General features: G+C 42.2%; 1 protein-coding gene across 1 annotated transcript in view; it reads right to left on the bottom strand.

The window, feature by feature from the left end:
- Window positions 1-9,994, bottom strand: part of foxo6b (forkhead box O6 b) — a gene marked incomplete at both ends in the record, with an annotated part of 54,087 nt that extends 44,093 nt beyond the window's left edge. Inside the window, one exon of the mRNA XM_084165384.1 lies at window positions 9,476-9,994. Within this exon, the coding sequence (XP_084021510.1) occupies window positions 9,476-9,994 (519 nt within the window). The remainder of the gene's footprint in view (window positions 1-9,475) is intronic.
- Window positions 9,995-20,386: the final 10,392 nt, after the last annotated feature.

Here is a 20,386-nt window from a genome sequence, read left to right as displayed (position 1 = left end):
TTTTTGAAACAAGTTATTTTTTTCATTTCACTTCACCAATTTGGACAATTTTGTGTATGTCCATTACATGAAATCCAAATAAAAATCCATTTAAATTACAGGTTGTAATGCAACAAAATAGGAAAAACACCAAGGGGGATGAATACTTTTGCAAGGCACTGTAGGTATTATTAGATATTTGCCAGTCTTCGTCACAACAAATATGTATACCAACGTGCTAACATGGGTCTTTCATTCTGATCTGCAGTGAGTCTGATGTACCAACTACATACAGTAGCTCAGGCTAAGCTTAGTGGAGAGCTATGTCCTGTCCTCACCTGTCATCATGTTAGCATCGTACTACATTTTAAAGTATGTACTGCATGTACTTGGCTGTAGTATTGGCTGCAGTATTGGCTTTTTTTGTCAAATACATTCAACAAATGTAATCATGGTGACATCGACTGGGGTCAAACTCATTTCTCTCTATTTACCACAAGCACATAATTTATTTAAACAATTAAAATCATTGAGTTTTTTTCTCCCATCACCGCTAATCAAAGTGGCATTAAAACCCTGGAATGAGTCAATGAGAGTATGAACAGTAGACTCTGACAACAACAGAGAGTATCCTGACTGATGCAGAACATCACTTGAACATGAGGATACTTCATTGAGAATAATTAGCATGATGAGTGACTGATAATGGCATAAAAGAGTTAAGTGTTCTGCTAATGAGGTCCGTTTTTCTTCTCGACAATCCCACCATTATTTTGCTCTCACAACATTGTATTTCTAAGTGAAATTAATCAATTTTGTCATCTGCTATGAAATATGTCAACAAACAACAGTCATCAAAGCAATGGATGAATTGCATTGTGATTCCTCTATTTTGACCACAGTATCTGCTTACAGAGACCCTGCTTACACTAGAGGCAACCTAGATGTACAACCCAACAGATATTCTAAATAATGTGACTGGGTAGGAAGCAGGTAAAGAGCAGCTAGAGAGCAGGAAGAAACAGCTCCTAATGTGAACAGGGTCAGAGGTCAAACCGCTCCTTGGTCAGTTAAGTGGTTAGGACGGTACGGTGGCCCCAGGACAGAGGTATAGTAGCCAGAAGGTACTGTAGTAGCTAGAGAGAATGCCTCTGGGCAGTCCAGCTGCAACATCCAGGAGAGCTGAGCCCTCCAACCTCCCTCTAGCTAGCAGCATTAATCATACAAATCCAAGCGCGCACACACACGCACAGACACACACACAGACACACACAGTGCTGCTGTCCTCTACTGATTCCCTCTCATCAGTCTTAGTTAGCCAGGCACTCCGAAGGGAGAAAGCCCTCATGAAGATCTGATTAACAATGTAAGTACCTATAAGCACATGCCTCAGCCTCGATATGCTTTAAAGCAGTCGATATGCTTTAATACCCGCAGGCTTTCTAGTGGTACCTCATCTACTGCACCGGGAATAGGTTGTTCACCTGCTAACACTAAGATTAGTGCAGAAAGCAGATAGATTGAGATGTATGGAGGAAGTTGTTGATGTGCAGATGGGAATACACACTTACATGCATTCACAGAAACACAGAAACAAGTCCTGAAACACCTTTGAAACACACCACAGTGCAAAACAATTTGCAAAACAGACTCTTTCCTAAACAGTAACAGAATGAAGGAGTTTTCTAGTTGTCCATGATGCAGGTTTGACTGGCTTAGCATTCTCACCAACCAAAATCAGCCATACAACAAACGCACTGGAACAACTGAATGTTGGTAAAATAGTTTTTATTGTTTAAAGAAATTATGAATGAGATTGTTGTGTTTTTTCACAATTTAATCATGGCATGGGGTTGTTCAATGACAGACATGTATTTGTTTAAATCTATTACTTGATGGTTTCATTTCAGAGAGACAAATAATCCTGTTTTTTTGGCAAAAATGCTATATATCCGCCTCTCTCTCAGAGAAATAACTAGTACTGCTAGGGTTTACACATTCAAATGTAACAAATTACTACATTTTTACTAAACAACTGTACAAATGATACATTTGTGACATCAATATCTAAAAATAAATAACAAATACAATTAAATAATACAGTAATATGAGATCTGTATGTAAAACATAAACATTTTACATTTTAGGCATTTAGCAGATGCTCTTATCCAGAGCGACATACAGTTAGTGCATTCATCTTAAGCTAGCTAGGTGAGACAAACACATATCACAGTCAAATATACAGGATACGAACATTCCATTCGAGCTAAACAATGGATATACAAAACATTAGGAACACCTGCTCTTTCCATGACCAGGTGAATCCAGGTGAAAGCTATGATCCCTTATTGATGTCAGTTGTTAAATTAACTTCAATAAGTGTAGATGAAGGGGAGGAGACAGGTTAAAGAAGGATGTTTAAGCCTTGAGACAGTTGAGACATGGATTGTGTATGTGTGCCATTCAGAGGGTGAATGGGCAAGACAAAATATTTAAGTGCCTTTGAACGGGGTATGGGAGTAGGTGCCAGGCGCACCAGTTTAAGTGTGTCAAGAACTACAACGCTGCTGGGTTTTTCACGCTCAACAGTTTCCCGTGTGTATCAAGAATGGTCCACCACCCAAAGGACATCCAGCCAACTTGACACAACTGTGGGAGGCATTGGAGTCAACATGGGCCAGCATCCCTGTGGAACACTTTCGACACCTTGTAGAGTCCATGCCCCGACGAATTTAGGCTGTTCTGAGGGCAAAAGGTGTGTAACTCAATATTAGGAAGGTGCTCCTAATGTTTTGTACACCTAGTGTATAGCGTGTTTTGCAAAAAAATATATGAATATAAAAACGGATAATAGTAATATTTTACACACACATGAAGGTACCCATAAGCAATAATTTCTGATTAAAAAACAACTGTACCCTGAGAGAGCCCCATGTAGAGGCAGGCTGTGTGTGTGCTGCATGGACCCAGCACATTTAACGACACAGACACCATGCCTTTGTGTTTGTGTGTGTGTGTGTGTGTGTGTGTGTGTGTGTGTGTGTGTGTGTGTGTGTGTGTGTGTGTGTGTGTGTGTGTGTGTGTGTGTGTGTGTGTGTGTGTGTGTGTGTGTGTGTGTTGTGTGTGTGTGTGTGTGTGTGTGTGTGTGTGTGTGTGGAGTCGATTTTCACAGAGGAATTTCCGTTCCATGGCTTGCTCAACATCCACTTCGTGGCGCCCAGCATCTTATTCTATCTGGGTCGAGTGAGATCGCTGAGATCATCGAGAGCACAAACAGTTTCTATACAGAGGACTCACTGTAGAGCAGCGATTCTCAGTCTGAAGTTAAACGACTAAAACCAGGTAGAAAGTGGTAGAAAGTTATTCAATCAATTGTATCTCTGAACTATTTTTCTTCAATCACAGTATCAATATATTGGTTGATTTTGTGGTTTCAAACCAGTAAGCTTATTACCATTCTTCATCACGAATATGGGCAAAATGTAATTACTGACAATGAAAAACGTGGGAATGTTGTACCCTTGTCATATAACTTGTCATATTTACTATCAATATAGCATTAAAAATAGTTTTACAGATTGCATTTTGGCAAAACAAATGTGCGATGCAAATATTGGGTTGTGACTGAGACAACCTGGTTAAATTTGGGTCCCGAGGCAAAACCAGTTGAGAACCACTGCTGTAGAGAACTGTTGACCTGAACTAACCTTCAGACTGATGCCTTCTGGCTCAGTTGGTAAGGGCGTGGTGCTAGTAATGCCAAAGTCGTGGGTTCCATTCCAGCAGGGATCTCCTTGGATAAAAGTGGCACATATGAAGCAGGCTTTCCATTGCTTCTCCACAACCAAGTTCACATTTCAGTTTTCAAGTTTATTTGCCATATGTTATCAACACATTGAACATATTGAGTTCTCAATCAATCAAAAGTCTCTGGAAATCAATCAATCCATCTCTAAAGGCTCAGAGAGTTCAGATTAAACCCCCAACTGTTCTTCTTTCTCTATCCAACTCCAACTGTCCTGAAGCTTTTAGTTCAACTCTTAATCAACTGAGGGGACAAAGGGATCATCTGAATGAAATACTGTACTGTCTACAACTAGTGGCAATCCACACACACACAAGCATGCACACACACACAGGGACATAAACACACACACACAAGGACACACACGCCCACACACACATATGCACGCACGTGCACAAGCACACGCACACGCACACACCATCCCCCTTTCCAACACTTTTCTTCCCTCCTCCTTTTTCCCTCCATCTATTTCCCTCCATTCAAAAGACTGATGAAATGGTGCTTTACTGTAGAATAGACCTCTAGAGTCCCGTTCTTAGACAACAACCCCCCACCTCTCCTCCATCCATCCATCTATTTCTCCATTCATCCCTCCATCCCCCGCCGTGGACTCTGTGCCAAGCCCGCCAACTCGAGAGCTCTCTCTCCTTTTGCTGTGTCTTTGTGATAATCACAATAACGGAGTAGCGATGCAGAGGGCTTTCTGTTGAGCCCACGCCAACCAGCCTGGATGGCACAGCACAGGGAACCTCTCTAATGCCTCATTCACACTACAGGGCCTGCCTAACCCATTAGATCAACACTGTAATGTGCTGGCTGTGATATTTTCTTTTTCACATTGTCCTTTTTACAACATGGTTCCAGCCACTATGGTGGATGTGTAACCAGGCCAGTACAGCTTGTTTGGGCTTGGCTCGGTTAGGCCCTATAGTGTGAATCAGGCTTAAGCCTGCACCGTAGGTTTCACCATCTCCCTAGCTAGCTAACCACCAATACTCTGCCTCTCCTCGACTCTGTTCTGTTCTGCTAGGGGCTGGAGCATCACAGTCAGGCGTTAAGTCTGCTAGCGATCAATGTGTTCAGCAGCTGGGGACTGGGACTGGGGCCACCACCACTTTCTCTCCCACTATGAAGATCCCTCTCTCTGTTTCTCTCTCCATCTTTTTCTCTCAGTCTCTCTCTCTCTCCCATTTTGTCTCTCTGCATCTCTATGTCTCTGTGTGTCTCCCTCTCTCCCTCTCGCTCTCTCTCCCCCTCTCTCTCCCTCTCTCTCTCTCTCTCTCTCTCTTTGTCTCCTGCTTAGAATGACAGCAGAGCTGAGCCATTTGCTCCCGTGCCCGCTCTGTGTACCTTTCAAGCTTTCAACATGTCAAAAGTAACTAAGTCATCACTTCAGATGAGAACATTAGATTTTTGCCTGGCTGGCAGTGTCTGTGTAGCCTGCCTAAGACAATTGTTGGCTTGCACACACACATACACACACGCACACAGGCCCACTTCCTGTATGAAACCAGTGTCAAGTACATAACAAAACAGTATACAGTACACCACCAGGTCCCCCCTCACAGGAGTGTGACTGATAAACCACCACACACAGCCACCCAGCAGGTTCAACCTCCTACACTCTTAGCACCGTTTTTTCTATCTAGAACCTAAAAGGGTTCTTCGGCTGTCCCCATAGGAGAACCTTTTGAAGAACCCTTTTTGGTTCCAGATAGAACTGCTTTGGGTTCCATGTATAACCCTTTCCACAGAGGGTTCAACATTAAACCTAAAAAGGTTCTACCTGGAACCAAAAAGGGTTCTCCTATGGGGACAGCTGAAGAATCCTTTTGGAACCATTTCTTCTAAGAGTGTACACACTCATAGGCCAGTACAGTATACGGTATATAACACCTCACCTCAACTGAAACTATTCCTTTTAAAATATTTTTTCAAAAGAAACATTGAATATCTCATAGTCAAATGCTAGTGTTTAAAGCAAGTGAGCTAGTTCTACTCTTTTGGCCATTTTCTGGTGTTTTGTGGTGGAAAACTACGAGGGTCGAGCATAACATGTCTAGACAGGCTAGAAAAGCTTTTATTTTTTATTTGACAAGCTGGCATTCAATTACCACTCCTTGTTGCAGACAACAAGATTCCATTCCCTCTGTCACAAGAGGATTTATGGCTGATTTAAGATGAAATCGTCAACCCTGTTACTTTATTTGGCACTTACTATAGTATTTTTTAGATGGGAAAACGTGAACATGTGCTCTTTATAACAGAATGTTAAAATTAGGTGAAATCAAACGTTTTTTTGGACCAAGCTACACTTCCCAAAAGGCACAGAATTGGTGGAATGACCCATTTCACAACAGGTATTAAAGACTGCTTTTAATAACCGGCAGCTGCCACTGTATCTGATCTGATCATCCTCCTCTTTATCCATCCATCCAACTACGTATCTTATCCTACTCATCTCATCAACAATTTACTGATGTGGATGATAATGTGTGTGTGTGTGTGTGTGTGTGTGTGTGTGTGTGTGTGTGTGTGTGTGTGTGTGTGTGTGTGTGTGTGTGTGTGTGTGTGTGTGTGTGTTGTGTGTGTGTGTGTGTGTGTGTGTGTGTGTGTGTGAGTGTGTCCATTCACATGTATGTGTGTGTATGTTTCTGTGCAAGTGTGTGTTGTTCTGTGCTTAAGATCTTATTAAACCCATTGCCCACTGTTACAACCCAACATGTGCGTGCATGTGTGCCTGTTTTTAACACTGTTATTATGATTGAATCAAGTTGTTTTCGCCCTCTCAGCCTATCAGATCGCTGCCAAACCTGCCAATCAAAGCCCTCGTTACACACAAAGCCCTGTGGCAGAATTTGAGCTGGCATACAGTTAGGTATCCCTGGTTAGCACACACACACACAGGGCCTGGAGAACTAAGCCCCTTAAATCCCATTTTAAACCTAACCATAAAGATTGGAGTACTCCTATCCCCTGCACTTACCTAGACCTAAATTAAATGTTGATTTCATTGAGATTCATTATTTCTCTTAATACCGCTTTCTTTCTCAGAATGTTATGATTGTCATATATTGTTTGAGAGACCGAGATGCCAGGTAAGGGGCATTTAAGAAAACGTGTGTGTGTGAGTGTTTACCAGAAAACCTTAACAAAGTGACAGGAAGATGAAGGGTGTATTAAACAGTGTAACCTCTGTGTATGACTCAAAACAAACCCTAAAGAAAACCAGAGCTAAACTATATGACCTAAGGTCTAAGGCCCTGATAAAATGGGTGAGTGTAATCTGTGTAGAATTGATCCTCTTGATAAACCCTTTGGAAAATATGAGCAAATATTCAAATCTGTCTTTCAACCATTAGATGGGAGTAGGGCTTGGAGAGGTAGGACTAGGCCTATATGACTTGAACAAATAGGCCCTATAGAACAAAGAATCCCCTCCACAACAACTGTGCCAATATAATCCTCACACAAAATGTGCGGTAAACTAAAGAAGATTACACAAACTCTCGTCTATTAGATTAAACCCATATTAATTTGAATTTAAAGGATAATCTCTATTTTCATGGAGTGACTTCATGTCATCATCTCCCGTTATTGTGCTTTTTTTCTAACTGTTACAAAAAGCATCAAATTGCATAGCCCGTGCGTAATCTTACAACGCGCGTAATGGATAGAAGGGGGCGGGGTAGCTCTAGCTCGTTTAGGGTTAACCCAGACTAGCCAAGCGGCGTGGCTCGTGAGTGACGCTGCGGGTCTGAACCCAAGGAACAGAACTGACCGCGACAGACTCCTGACTGTCTGTGCACCGCGTGATCCGTTATTACTCTCCTCTACATATGGCTCGAGCGCCAGATGAAACAAGGTTGAGTTCGAACCGTACATGTCGTCACTCAGTCACTTCTACAATCAGATATTCTCCTTATAATACAATCATGACATGGATGCGTCATAGCACAGCGCGCAGACAGTATTTTCCTCCATAGCACAAACAAGGCGTTTATATTGGTACTGATTAGCTCTGCTCTGCTCTGTTTAGCCTATAGGCTGTAAACTCAAATAGGATGAACCCAGTAACCCCTCTCCGCCTCCCTTTCAGTCCCAACTCACCGCCCCTTTCTACACACCACGTTTACATACACACCAATATCCCGTTTTTACTCGGGATTCTCAAGTATTCTGTTTTTGAGTTTACGCATATAAACATCAAATCCCGTTTACAATAACCTGAAAAACCTTGTATCCCGGTTACGAGAAACCCGGATAAGATGCCTGGGATATGCTGGGTGTTAGATGGGATCCTATGGCATGTAAATATCTTATCCCGTTTACTGTTGTTTTTCGTAGTCTGCGCAGGCTCAGTTTCGCATACCATGGTTGTTGTGTGATGTTTTCATCTAATTGTCAAACAAATCACTTCAAAAAGTAGGCTACCTGCACAGTTCGATTACCATAATTCCAGAATAATTTATTTTGCTGATACTCTGTACTGGACCGTATAGCCTACTGACTACATTCACCCCTAATTTAGACAACTTTCTGCTTAGAATTTCCGACAGTTGGTAGACCATATTATAATTTCCGACAGTTGGTAGACCATATTATAATTTCCGACATTTGGTAGGCCATATTATAATTTCCGACATTTGGTAGGCCATTTGTTTGTCAACTTTAGTTAGATAGGCCTACGTGCAGCTTCTCTTCTGTCATAACTTGTTGACCCAGAAGACTAAACAAAGTAGTGCTCACCAGAATAATGTCTTACATTGATAAAATGAATACATAAGTAATCTTAAAATGAATACATAAGTAATCTAGTTAACACCGGTAAAATTGTCTGTTTCGTTTAGGGACCGGGGAGAAAACGCAATAACTCCAAAACAGTGGAAAGATTGGTCCTGTGCAAAATGTCCAAATGTCATCAGTTTGACCGGTTTTATGGAAATGAAAGTTGAGAAAAAGATTAAACACGTTTCTGATATGACTTCAGTTCATCCTGGGTGCATATTTTATGTGGGTGAAATACTGTCTGCTTGCATAACAGTGTCAAAGATAACACATTACATGCGCATTTGCATTTTCTCAAGAGATGCTGAAAGAAAGAAATCATATTTCTCCACTCCTGTTCCCAAGACAAAATGTAAATTTCTTGAATAATTTTACAACAGGAAATGCATAATTCTGCAGGAGTTGATACTATACATGTGAGAGGTTAAAGGCCTACAGTTAGTGTCTATATTTCAGTTACTATTCAATTTAACCCATATGAACTGGATACAGGGAAACTTGTGAGCGGGATATCAAAGGTGCATGTAAACAGCTTATCCCGAATAAGACCTTAAGCGGGATATGAGCAACTATCCGGAATATTGTGTGCATGTAAACTTGGTCATGACTGACTGCATCGTGGAGAGTAGCAGTGGTGAATGTGGGGAAATGCGAAAGCCAGAAATCGTTAGAAACAAGTCATTTGCTTTAACCATCAGTTGAGAGCCATCAATTATTATGGCTGGAGACTGAGCAACCGTCTGTAGTTAAGATACACAACCCAAATTAAGTGATCAAAGTCTAAAATGTATTTTATGGAAAGACAGTGGCACAGGCCTATAGGCTACCCCCTATCAACACACACAATCACCATATATATAGAGGCTAATTATTATGAATTTCAAGTAGGCAATGTTACTGTACCTTCCATCCAGCTGAACTATTGCTGTCACCTTTATCCTTGAAATAAGGGACAAAGCGCACCATCCAATCGTAAACCTGCGACAGAGTGAGTCTCTTCTCCGGGACACTCTCAATGGCACGCGTGATGAGGTCCGCGTACGACTGGTTTCCCCACGCGTTCCTCCGGGACGACTTGGCTTTGCGCAGCTGGCCGGGCACGTCGAGGGCAGCCCCGGACATGCATGTAGGAGCGCCGGGTGCTATAGGGACCGGTGCGCCGGCTGGATGTTTGAGCTCCACGGGTGCGCCACCTCTTCCCTCGGATGCTCCGCCGCCGCATGCCGGCACGTTGTACTGAAGCTGCTCCAGTTTGACAGACGCCAGGGGCAGACCTCGATTTACTTCATCCACTCCCCGAGGGAAATCCTCAGGACACGGCGGCAGCGGCCAGGTGCATGATCGCGGCCGGCCCTCCAGCTCGTATTCATGATTGATTCCAACATGATGCGTATCCATGCCGTTATTCTCCATCATTAGCATCTATCCGCCTGGAATAACGCCGGAGAGGCAAGGTCACAAAGAAAGAAACAATCCACTATAATCCTCCAACTGTTTTTGGAATTGTTCAAATAGCCCAAATGTGTCTCCTTGCCTACAAGCAACTGCTACTGTCTGATACAAAAATATGATAAACCAATATCAAAAAGCCAGGAGAGGCGTGGAGTAGGATCATTCTGGAAGAGCATGTATTCTCTATGCAGTATCAGAACAGACCATGATCAACATGCATCCAGCGCGCAGCACAATAAATAAACCAGGTCCAGGTGATGGTTAAAAATCCATTCTCAAACCCATGGCCAGATTCAGCAACACGGACTTGATGAATTGTTACTAGCCTAATGTCCGTTTAAAAAACGGTCTGCTGCAGCAACAGTTGATTCCCTTGTTCAACGGCTGTACTGGCTGGCAGGCTTGGACGATATATTCGAATTAAAGCCAATTAAATTGGACTGTCTTTCACGAAGTTTCCACACGCTCACTGTTTCTGTCGTCTGGAATCTCCTTTCCTCTGCAGATTGGTGCACACTCAAGCGCTCACGCGAAAACAGCACACGCACTCATAGCTGATAGTAACACACTGACTGACTGTGCGAGCTGCGTGCAATTACTCCTCTTAAAAATAGGCTCGCTCTATGAATAATTTATAAACCCGCAGAATTCCAGACGAAAAAAGCCTCGCATGCGGCTCGTGGAGCATGCTCTGTTTGTGTCTTCCTTCTCTCACGCGACGAAGACGCCCTGTCATAAATGCATTACATTACATACATTTAACCTCCCGTATTTCGTAAGATTTTTAGATTATTACCATACCCTATTCCTTCCACATTGGTACACCAGTGTGTCTCAGTCAGTGAGGCTTGAGCATCAAGCGACTAAATTGTAGTGTTGAATAAGTGCTGATTACACATACTTAGACAAGGCTTGGACCAAGGCACTCCCTCTATAACAGGTTTAGCGAAATGGAATATCTATACTATTCTGTATACAGCATCGTTTCACATTGCTAGTCCACATTTTTATTCACAATTCTTAAAATTGCTTGAGAAATTCGATTTTATTGTTTTATTGATGTTTCTTGCTTTGGGAATAAACAAGAAGGCCTAAATAAATACCAATTGACGGAGAACGAAACATTGTGCTTTAGCTATCCAAATTGTGATGCTCTTACATGTGCTGCATATGATCGTCAGTCAAATTTCTACCTGTTGCTGAGAGAGATTGGGATAAGCATGAAATGTTCACCTCCAGAGTGCGGCATCTATAAACCTATAATTTCTTATTGTGCACGCCAGTTCAGTTACATTAACTGCTAACACTGTATTGAATAATTATAATATGTATTTATTATTGAACAAATATTTAATATGTAATTATGACCGGGTTAATTAATGCTACCAAATAAATATTTCCTAATTTAAGCATGAGTGTCCGCCAGATTCCGTACGCAGATTCCCTATGTATTGCAGTCTGAGACAAGAACATCAGAAAAGCCGAAATTACATATCCTTTGAAATAATAATTGGCTCGCGGTTTCATTTCATACCATCCTTTCTCTGCACGGGTGTTTTCTCCCAGTAGAGAGAGAGAGAGGGGGGCGGGGGCGGCAGTTGTGAATGTCACACTCAATTGGCGCCCGCGGACTGCAACCATGCTCACGTCTATATGGGGGATTCTGCCTGAGCAGCGATCCAGTAGCACTGCCTTGCATGACCCCTCATTGGGTTCAAGTTGTAGGGTATCCATACTGAACTCCTTCCAACTAAAAGTGTCTCTCTATTTATCACTTTATGCATTGGCTGTTATTCTATAAAATGAAGGGGGGCTTTGTCTGTTATGCACCTGTAGTTTGATATAAAGTTATTATATTCGACTATATTCTATTCTACTTTATTTAATTATATTCTACTATATTCTATTCTATAATACACTGAGTGTAGAAAACATTAGGAACACTTTCCTAATATTGAGTTGCACCCCCTTTTGCCCTCAGAACAGCCTCATTTCGTTGGGGCATGGACTCTAGAAGGTGTCAAAAGCGTTCCACAGGGATGCTGGCCCATGCTGACTCCAATGCTTCCCATAGTTGTGTCAAGTTGGCTGGAAGTCCTTTGGATGGTGGACCATTCTTGATACACAGGGGAAACTGTTGAGCGTGAAAAACCCAGCAGCGTTGCAGTTCTTGACACACTCAAACTGGTGCGCCTGGCACCTACTACCATACCCCGTTCAAAGACACTTAAATATTTTGTCTTGCCCATTCACCCTCTGAATGGCACACATACACAATCCATGTCTCAATTGTCTCAAGGCTTAAAAATCCTTCTTTAACCTGTCTCCTCCCCTTCATCTACACTGATTGAAGTGGATTTAATAAGTGACATCAATAAGGGATCATAGCTTTCACCTGGATTCACCTGGTCAGTCTATGTCATGAAAAGAGCAGGTGTTCCTAATGTTTTGTAAACTCAGTGTATATTCTATAATATATTCTATAACCCCATTATCCTTTTTTTAATGGAAAATCCCCTGCACTATTGACAGCTTGGTTGTCAGGGGCAACCATATCCTCAAATGCTGGCATAGTGGAATGCTTTCATGGTGGCTAAACAGGTCTATCACAACATGAGATGTGAAAGAGAGAGGGGGGGGGGGGGGGGAGAGAGAGGAGGGAAGGATAGGGTGAGAGTGACAGAGGGAAAGAGAGAGAGAGAGTGGGGAGCAATACAAGGAGGGGGAGGAGGGGGGGGGAGATGGTGTGTGTGTGAGAGAAGGAGGGCGAGAAGAGAAGGGGAGGAAGAGTAGAGTGCGAAAGAGTGAAGGAGAGGGGGGAACAAAAACAGGAGGGGAGGAGGAGAGGGTGAGAGAGAGGGAGAAATGAGGGAGAGATGCTGTAAATGAGAAACCGAGGGGTAATTCAAAACACATGGCCCCTGCCCTGCGGTCTGGAGAGGAGATTTTTATGCACCGCAGTGAAGTTGTAACTGAAATGCGGTGTGACTCCTATCCTATGGAATGCAAACACTGAGCCACTGCCAGCTGAGTTGAGTGGATGTGTGTAGTGATCTATTGTGGCCGTAGCAAGCTAAGCTTTTGGGCATTGACACTGACAAACAACCATGGACGCTCCAAACTCAGACAACAACAGGAGAAAAATCAGTGAGGGAAGATCTTTGAATCAATCAACCGGCAGGTAACTACACTGTAAAAAAAATAATATGTTGTTTTAATGGTAACTTACTGGCAGCTAGTTACCTGTAAATTACTGTAAAATAAATAAATAATAAGGTATAGTATGTTTCTGTAAATTCCAAATAAACTTTTATTTGGAATTGACGGTAACACACTGTATATTTCTTACGGTAACGGATTACTACTGATGTGTTTACTGGGATGGGATGATGATGCCACTCCCACCCTTGTGTTGAGAAACAATGACCGACTGACTGACTATAGCTCCAATTAGGCATGTCAGAAGAGTAGACTCTCATATGTACAACATGTGAGGCATGTCCACTGAACAAAATAAAATGTCTCCTTTTTAAAAACCCTTCTGGATTTGACTTTGAGAGCCAGACTGCATTCTTGCTCTGTACTGTTTAGGTACTCAACTGTGAGCCCAATCTTTGCTCTAAGGCCCCTTAACATCACTTCATCTCCCTCCCTCTCTTCATCTCAATCTTTCTCTCTTTTTCTCTTTCTGTTCATCAATGATGTTCCCTCCCTCTAGCCCTCCCTCCTCTACAACCCACTGCTGTTACATAAGGAAAGCTGTGGGTGTTGTTTTGTAGTGTGACTTGGGGGTTGTGTGTGTGTGGTGTGCGTGCGTGTATGTGTGTGTGTGTGTGTGTGGAAACAGTGGGAAAGGAAGTCTGGGTGTCTGTAGCCAGTACACAGCCCATGGTCATCCCAGGAATATGTCTCCTCCTTGGGCCAGAGCTGCCTGGAGGCCTGGGCTGCAGCCAACCATGTGGCTTCTCAATGTGACAGAACCATGGAGAAACACTCCACTCTCCTCAGCTCCTAACCTGGTCCCACGTCAGTTTGTGCCGTTCGGTGCGACAATGACCGTAGCAGCTGGTTAGCATGAACAGATCTGGGACCAGGCTACTCAACTCTACTTCTCTCACTTTTTAGTACTTTCCCAAAGACAAAAAGGCAGCGTTTCATTTCACTCCCAAGTATTGGCACTGGCGGTAGTGTGTTGGTTTGGCTAGTACTTCCTGCTTTGGATTATGTCGGTCTTTTTCTGTTTTAGCCTTTTTATAGGTGGAAACCAAACCACAATGCAAAATTGGCCCTTTGATGAATACCGATGTGGTATTAGTAATAATTTAAAGGGGCAATCTGCATCTACATTCATTTTTGGACTTATAACATAGAGTCGTGGTCAAAAGTTTTGAGAATGACACAAATATTAATTTTCACAAAGTCTGCTGTCTCAGTTTTTATGATGGCAATTTGCATATACTTCAGAATGTTATGAAGAGTGATCAGATGAATTGCAATTAATTGCAAAGTCCCTCTTTGCCATGAAAATGAACTTAATCCCCCAAAAACATTTCCACTGCATTTCAGCCCTGCCACAAAAGGATCAGCTGACATCATGTCAGTGATTCTCTCGTTAACACAGGTGAGAGTGTTGACGAGGACAAGGCTGGAGATCACTCTGTCATGCTGATTGAGTTAGAATAACAGACTGGAAGCTTTAAAAGGAGGGTGGTGCTTGAAATCATTGTTCTTCCTCTGTTAACCATGGTTACCTGCAAGAAAACACGTGCCGTCATCATTGCTTTGCACAAAAAGGGCTTCACAGGCAAGGATATTGCTGCTAGTAAGATTGCACCTAAATCAACCATTTATCAGATCATCAAGAACTTCAAGGAGAGAGGTTAAATTGTTGTGAAGAAGGCGTCAGGGCGCCCAAGAAAGTCCAGCAAGCGCCAGGACCGTCTCCTAAAGTTGATTCAGCTGCGGGATCGGGGCACCACCAGTGCAGAGCTTGCTCAGGTATGGCAGCAGGCAGGTGTGAGTGCATCTGCACGCACAGTGAGGCAAATACTTTTGGAGGATGGCCTGGTGTCAACAAGGGCAGCGAGGAAGCCACTTCTCTCCAGGAAAAACATCAGGGACAGACTAATATTCTGCAAAGGGTACAGGGATTGGACTGCTGAGGACTGGGGTAAAGTCATTTTCTCTGATGAATCCCCTTTCTGATTGTTTGGGGCATCCGGAAAAAAGCTTGTCCGGAGAAGACAAGGTGAGCGCTACCATCAGTCCTGTGTCATGCCAACAGTAAAGCATCCTGAGACCATTCATGTGTGGGGTTGCTTCTCAGCCAAGGGAGTGGGCTCACTCACAATTTTGCCTAAGAACACAGCCATGAACAAAGAATGGTACTAACACATCCTCTGAGAGCAACTTCTCCCAACCATCCAATAACAGTTTGGTGACGGACAATGCCTTTTCCAGCATGATGGAGCACCTTGCCATAAGGCAAAAGTGATAACTAAGTGGCTCGGGGAACAAAACATCGACATTTTGGGTCCATGGCCAGGAAACTCTCCAGACCTTAATCCCATTGAGAATATGTGGTGAATCCTAAAGAGGCGGGTGGACAAACAAAAGCCCACAAATTCTGACAAACTCCAAGCATTGATTATGCAAGAATGGGCTGCCATCAGTCAGGATGTGGCCCAGAAGTTAATTGACAGCATGCCAGGGCAGATTGCAGAGGTCTTGAAAAAGAAGGGTCAACACTGCAAATATTGACTCTTTGCATAAACTTAATGTAATTGTCAATAAAAGCCTTTGACACTTATGGAATGCTTGTAATTATACTTCAGAATACCATAGTAACATCTGACAAAAATATCTAAAAACACTGAAGCAGCAAACTTTGTGAAGACCAATACTTGTGTCATTCTCAAAACATTTGACCACGACTGTATGTACCCATTGATTCTTGAAGAATACAACTTATAAATGCCTCATGAGCTCAGTTCAACCGTCATACCCCATCAGAACCCAAAATGTAAGCTTGTTTTACTCCAATGTTTGTAAACAATGTAAATGTAAAAAAAAAAAATATATAGCCTCAAAACATGGTTAAAACGATAATGTTGATATCATGGATGGTCAGTCCTTGTAGCCATAGCTGTCTATGAATTTGAGAGTGGTTACATTTCTCCAGGCCCATCCCTCAGCTTTTTACCAAAACAGGGGTGGGAGTGTGCTTTGTTGTTGTTTCAACTGCTGATTCCCGCTTTGTGTGTGTGCACTGTGTGTGTGTGTGGCAGACAGACAGACAGTCTTCCCTCTGCCACACCTCCCTAAAAGAGATTTAGCTAACACTATCCGACACCAAGCGCTAATCCTGTTTTAGATTGCACCCTCAACCATGAAATCCACTCACACAGGGAGAGAAAATACACAGTGATGCAGCGCAGGCAGAGGTGTTACAAAGATAATCTTCCCTCTGTCACTTTCGTCCTCTGGTTTTAAGGAAACAGAAAGGAAATGGCACAACTAAAGAATTACAACAGTCAGATGGATGCAACCAGAGCCATATTGTATGGTTGAGAGGGATGAGGCAAAATATATGGCTGGCTGTATAACCGATTGGAAAACGTACTGCAAATTGAGAAATCATGTGACTAAACTGAATAAAAAGAAGAAGAAACTACACTATGAAAAAAAAATAAAAGACATAAAGAATGATAGTAAAATGCTTTGGCGCACCTTAAATGAAATTCTGGATAAAAAGGCAAACTACGCTCCATCATTCATTGAATCAGATGGCTCATTCATCACAAAACCCACTGATATTGCCAATTACTTTAATGATCTTTTCATTGGCAAGATTAGTGAACTTAGGCATGACATGCCAGCAACAAATGCTGTCACTACACATTCAAGTATATCTGACCAAAATATGAAAGACAAGCATTGCAATTTTGAATTCCGTAAAGTGAGTGTGGAAGAGGTGAAAAATGTATTGTTGTCTATCAACAATGACAAGCCACCTGGGTCTGACAACTTGGATGGAAAATTACTGAGGATAATAGCAGACGATATTGCCACTCCTATTTGCCATATCTTCAATTTAAGCCTACTAGAAAGTGTGTGCCCTCAGGCATGGAGGGAAGCAAAAGTTATTCCCCTACTTAAGAATAGTAAAGCCCCCTTTACTGGCTCAAATAGCAGACCAAATCAGCCTGTTACCAACCCTTAGTATACTTTTGGAAAAAATGGTGTTTGACCAGATACAATGCTATTTTACAGTAAACAAATTGACAACATACTTTCAGCACGCTTATAGGGAAGGACATTCAAAAAGCACAGCACTTACACGAATGACTGATGATTGGCTGAGAGAAATTGATGATAAAAAATTGTGGGGGCTGTTTTGTTAGACTTCAGTGCGGCTTTTGACATTATCGATCATAGTCTGTTGCTGGATAAAGAGTTACCTGTCTAACAGAACACAGAGGGGTGTTCTTTAATGGAAGCGTCTCCAACAAAATCCAGGTAGAATCCAGAATTCCCCAGGGCAGCTGTCTAGGCCCCTTGCTTTTTTCAATCTTTACTAATGACATGCCACTGGCTTTGAGTAAAGCCAGTGTGTCTATGTATGCAGATGACTTAACACTATACACGTCAGCTACCACAGCGACTGAAATGACAGCAACACTTAACAAAGAGCTGCAGTTAGTTTCAGAATGGGTGGCAAGGAATAAGTTAGTCCTAAATATTTCAAAAACTAAAAGCATTGTATTTGGGACAAATCATTCACTAAACCTCAACAAAATCTTATAAAACATCACAGTACAGTTGAAAAATATTTGGCAAATAGAAATCCAATATGGATGGTGTTAAGAGATAGATGGGAGCTGTTGAATGGAGTTGAAGGATGGGACTAATAACAACTAACAACAACTAATAACAACAAGATAACTAATGTAAAGCATACTGTGTCCATAATAAGTATATAGGTTATAGGTTTAGAGCTTTTGTGAAAAGCACAGTTAGAAAGATATAGCATATAGAAGCAAACCGGATGGACATCATGAAAATGATCGGAGAGGTTGAGGGTAGAGGAAGTTCAGGAGTAAAAACAAACAAAATAGAATTATTGTAAAATTGACTGTGTCCATAAAATTTATATAGTATGTATAAGCTGGAAGTAGAGGTCTAAGCATTGTTGTTCACTAGTTTACTCCAATTAGGGAAGGGGTGGTGGGGTTGGAAAGTAATAAAGGGAAATATATATTTTTAAAGGAAATGTATATATATATATATATATATGTATGTATATGTATTTATATGTATGTATGTGTATATGTATGTGTATGTATGTACAGTTGAAGTCGGAAGTTTACATACACTTAGGTTGGAGTCATTAAATCTCGTTTTTCAAACACTCCACACATTTCTTGTTAATAAACTCTAGTAATTTTTCCAACAATTGTTTACAGACAGATTATTTCACTTATAATTCCCTGTATCACAATTCCAGTGGGTCAGAAGTTTACACACACTAAGTTGACTGTGCCTTTAAACAGCTTGGAAAATTCCAGAAAATGATGTCATGGCTTTAGAAGCTTCTGATAGGCTAATTGACATCATTTGAGTCAATTGGAGGTGTACCTGTGGATGTATTTCAAGGCCTACCTTCAAACTCAGTGCCTCTTTGCTTGACACCATGGGAAAATCAAAAGAAATCAGCCAAGTCCTCCGAAGAAAAATTGTAGACCTCCACAAGTCTGGTTCATCCTTGGGAGCAATTTCCAAACGACTGAAGGTACCACGTTCATCTGTACAAACAATAGTACGCAAGTACAGTGAGGGAAAAATGTATTTGATCCCCTGCTGATTTTGTACGTTTGTCCACTGACAAAGACATGATCAGTCTATAATTTTAATGGTACGTTTATTTGAACAGTGAGAGACAGAATAACAACAACAAAAATCCAGAAAAATGCATGTCAAAAATGTTATAAATTGATTTGCATTTTAGTGAGGGAAATAAGTATTTGACCCCTCTGCAAAACATTACTTAGTACTTGGTGGCAAAACCCTTGTTGACAATCACAGAGGTCAGACGTTTCTTGTAGTTGGCCACCAGGTTTGCACACATCTCAGGAGGGATTTTGTCCCACTCCTCTTTGCAGATCTTCTCCAAGTCATTAAGGTTTCGAGGCTGACGTTTGGCAACTCGAACCTTCAGCTCCCTCCACAGATTGTCTATGGGATTAAGGTCTGGAGACTGGCTAGGCCACTCCAGGACCTTAATGTGCTTCTTCTTGAGCCACTCCTTTGTTGCCTTGGCCGTGTGTTTTGGGTCATTGTCATGCTGGAATACCCATCCACGACCCATTTCAATGCCCTGGCTGAGGGAAGGAGGTTCTCACCCAAGATTTGATGATACATGGCCCCGTCCATCGTCCCTTTGATGCGGTGAAGTTGTCCTGTCCCCATAGCAGAAAAACACCCCCAAAGCATAATGTTTCCACCTCCATGTTTGACGGTGGGGATGGTGTTCTTGGAGTCATAGGCAGCATTCCTCCTCCTCCAAACACGGCGAGTTGAGTTGATGCCAAAGAGCTCGATTTTGGTCTCATCTGACCACAACACTTTCACCCAGTTCTCCTCTGAATCATTCAGATGTTCATTGGCAAACTTCAGACGGGCCTGTATATGTGCTTTCTTGAGCAGGGGGACCTTGCGGGCGCTGCAGGATTTCAGTCCTTCACGGAGTAGTGTGTTACCAATTGTTTTCTTGGTGACTATGGTCCCAGCTGCCTTGAGATCATTGACAAGATCCTCCTGTGTAGTTCTGGGCTGATTTCTCACCGTTCTCATGATCATTGCAACTCCACGAGGTGAGATCTTGCATGGATCCCCAGGCCGAGGGAGATTGACAGTTATTTTGTGTTTCTTCCATTTGCGAATAATCGCACCAACTGTTGTCACCTTCTCACCAAGCTGCTTGGCGATGGTCTTGTAGCCCATTCCAGCCTTGTGTAGGTCTACAATCTTGTCCCTGACATCCTTGGAGATCTCTTTGGTCTTGGCCATGGTGGAGAGTTTGGAATCTGATTGATTGATTGCTTCTGTGGACAGGTGTCTTTTATACAGGTAATAAGCTGCGATTAGGAGCACTCCCTTTAAGAAAGACACCTGGGAGCCATAAATCTTTCTGATTGAGAGGGGGTCAAATACTTATTTCCCTCATTAAAATGCAAATCAATTTATAACATTTTTGACATGCGTTTTTCTGGATTTTGTTATTGTTATTCTGTCTCTCACTGTTCAAATAAATCTACCATTAAAATTATAGACTGATAATTTCTTTGTCAGTGGGCAAACGTA

Source organism: Coregonus lavaretus (genome assembly GCF_964263955.1).
Source record: "Coregonus lavaretus genome assembly, chromosome: 7".
NCBI lineage: Eukaryota > Metazoa > Chordata > Actinopteri > Salmoniformes > Salmonidae > Coregonus > Coregonus lavaretus.
This window is presented reverse-complemented; position numbering and strand designations above follow the sequence as displayed.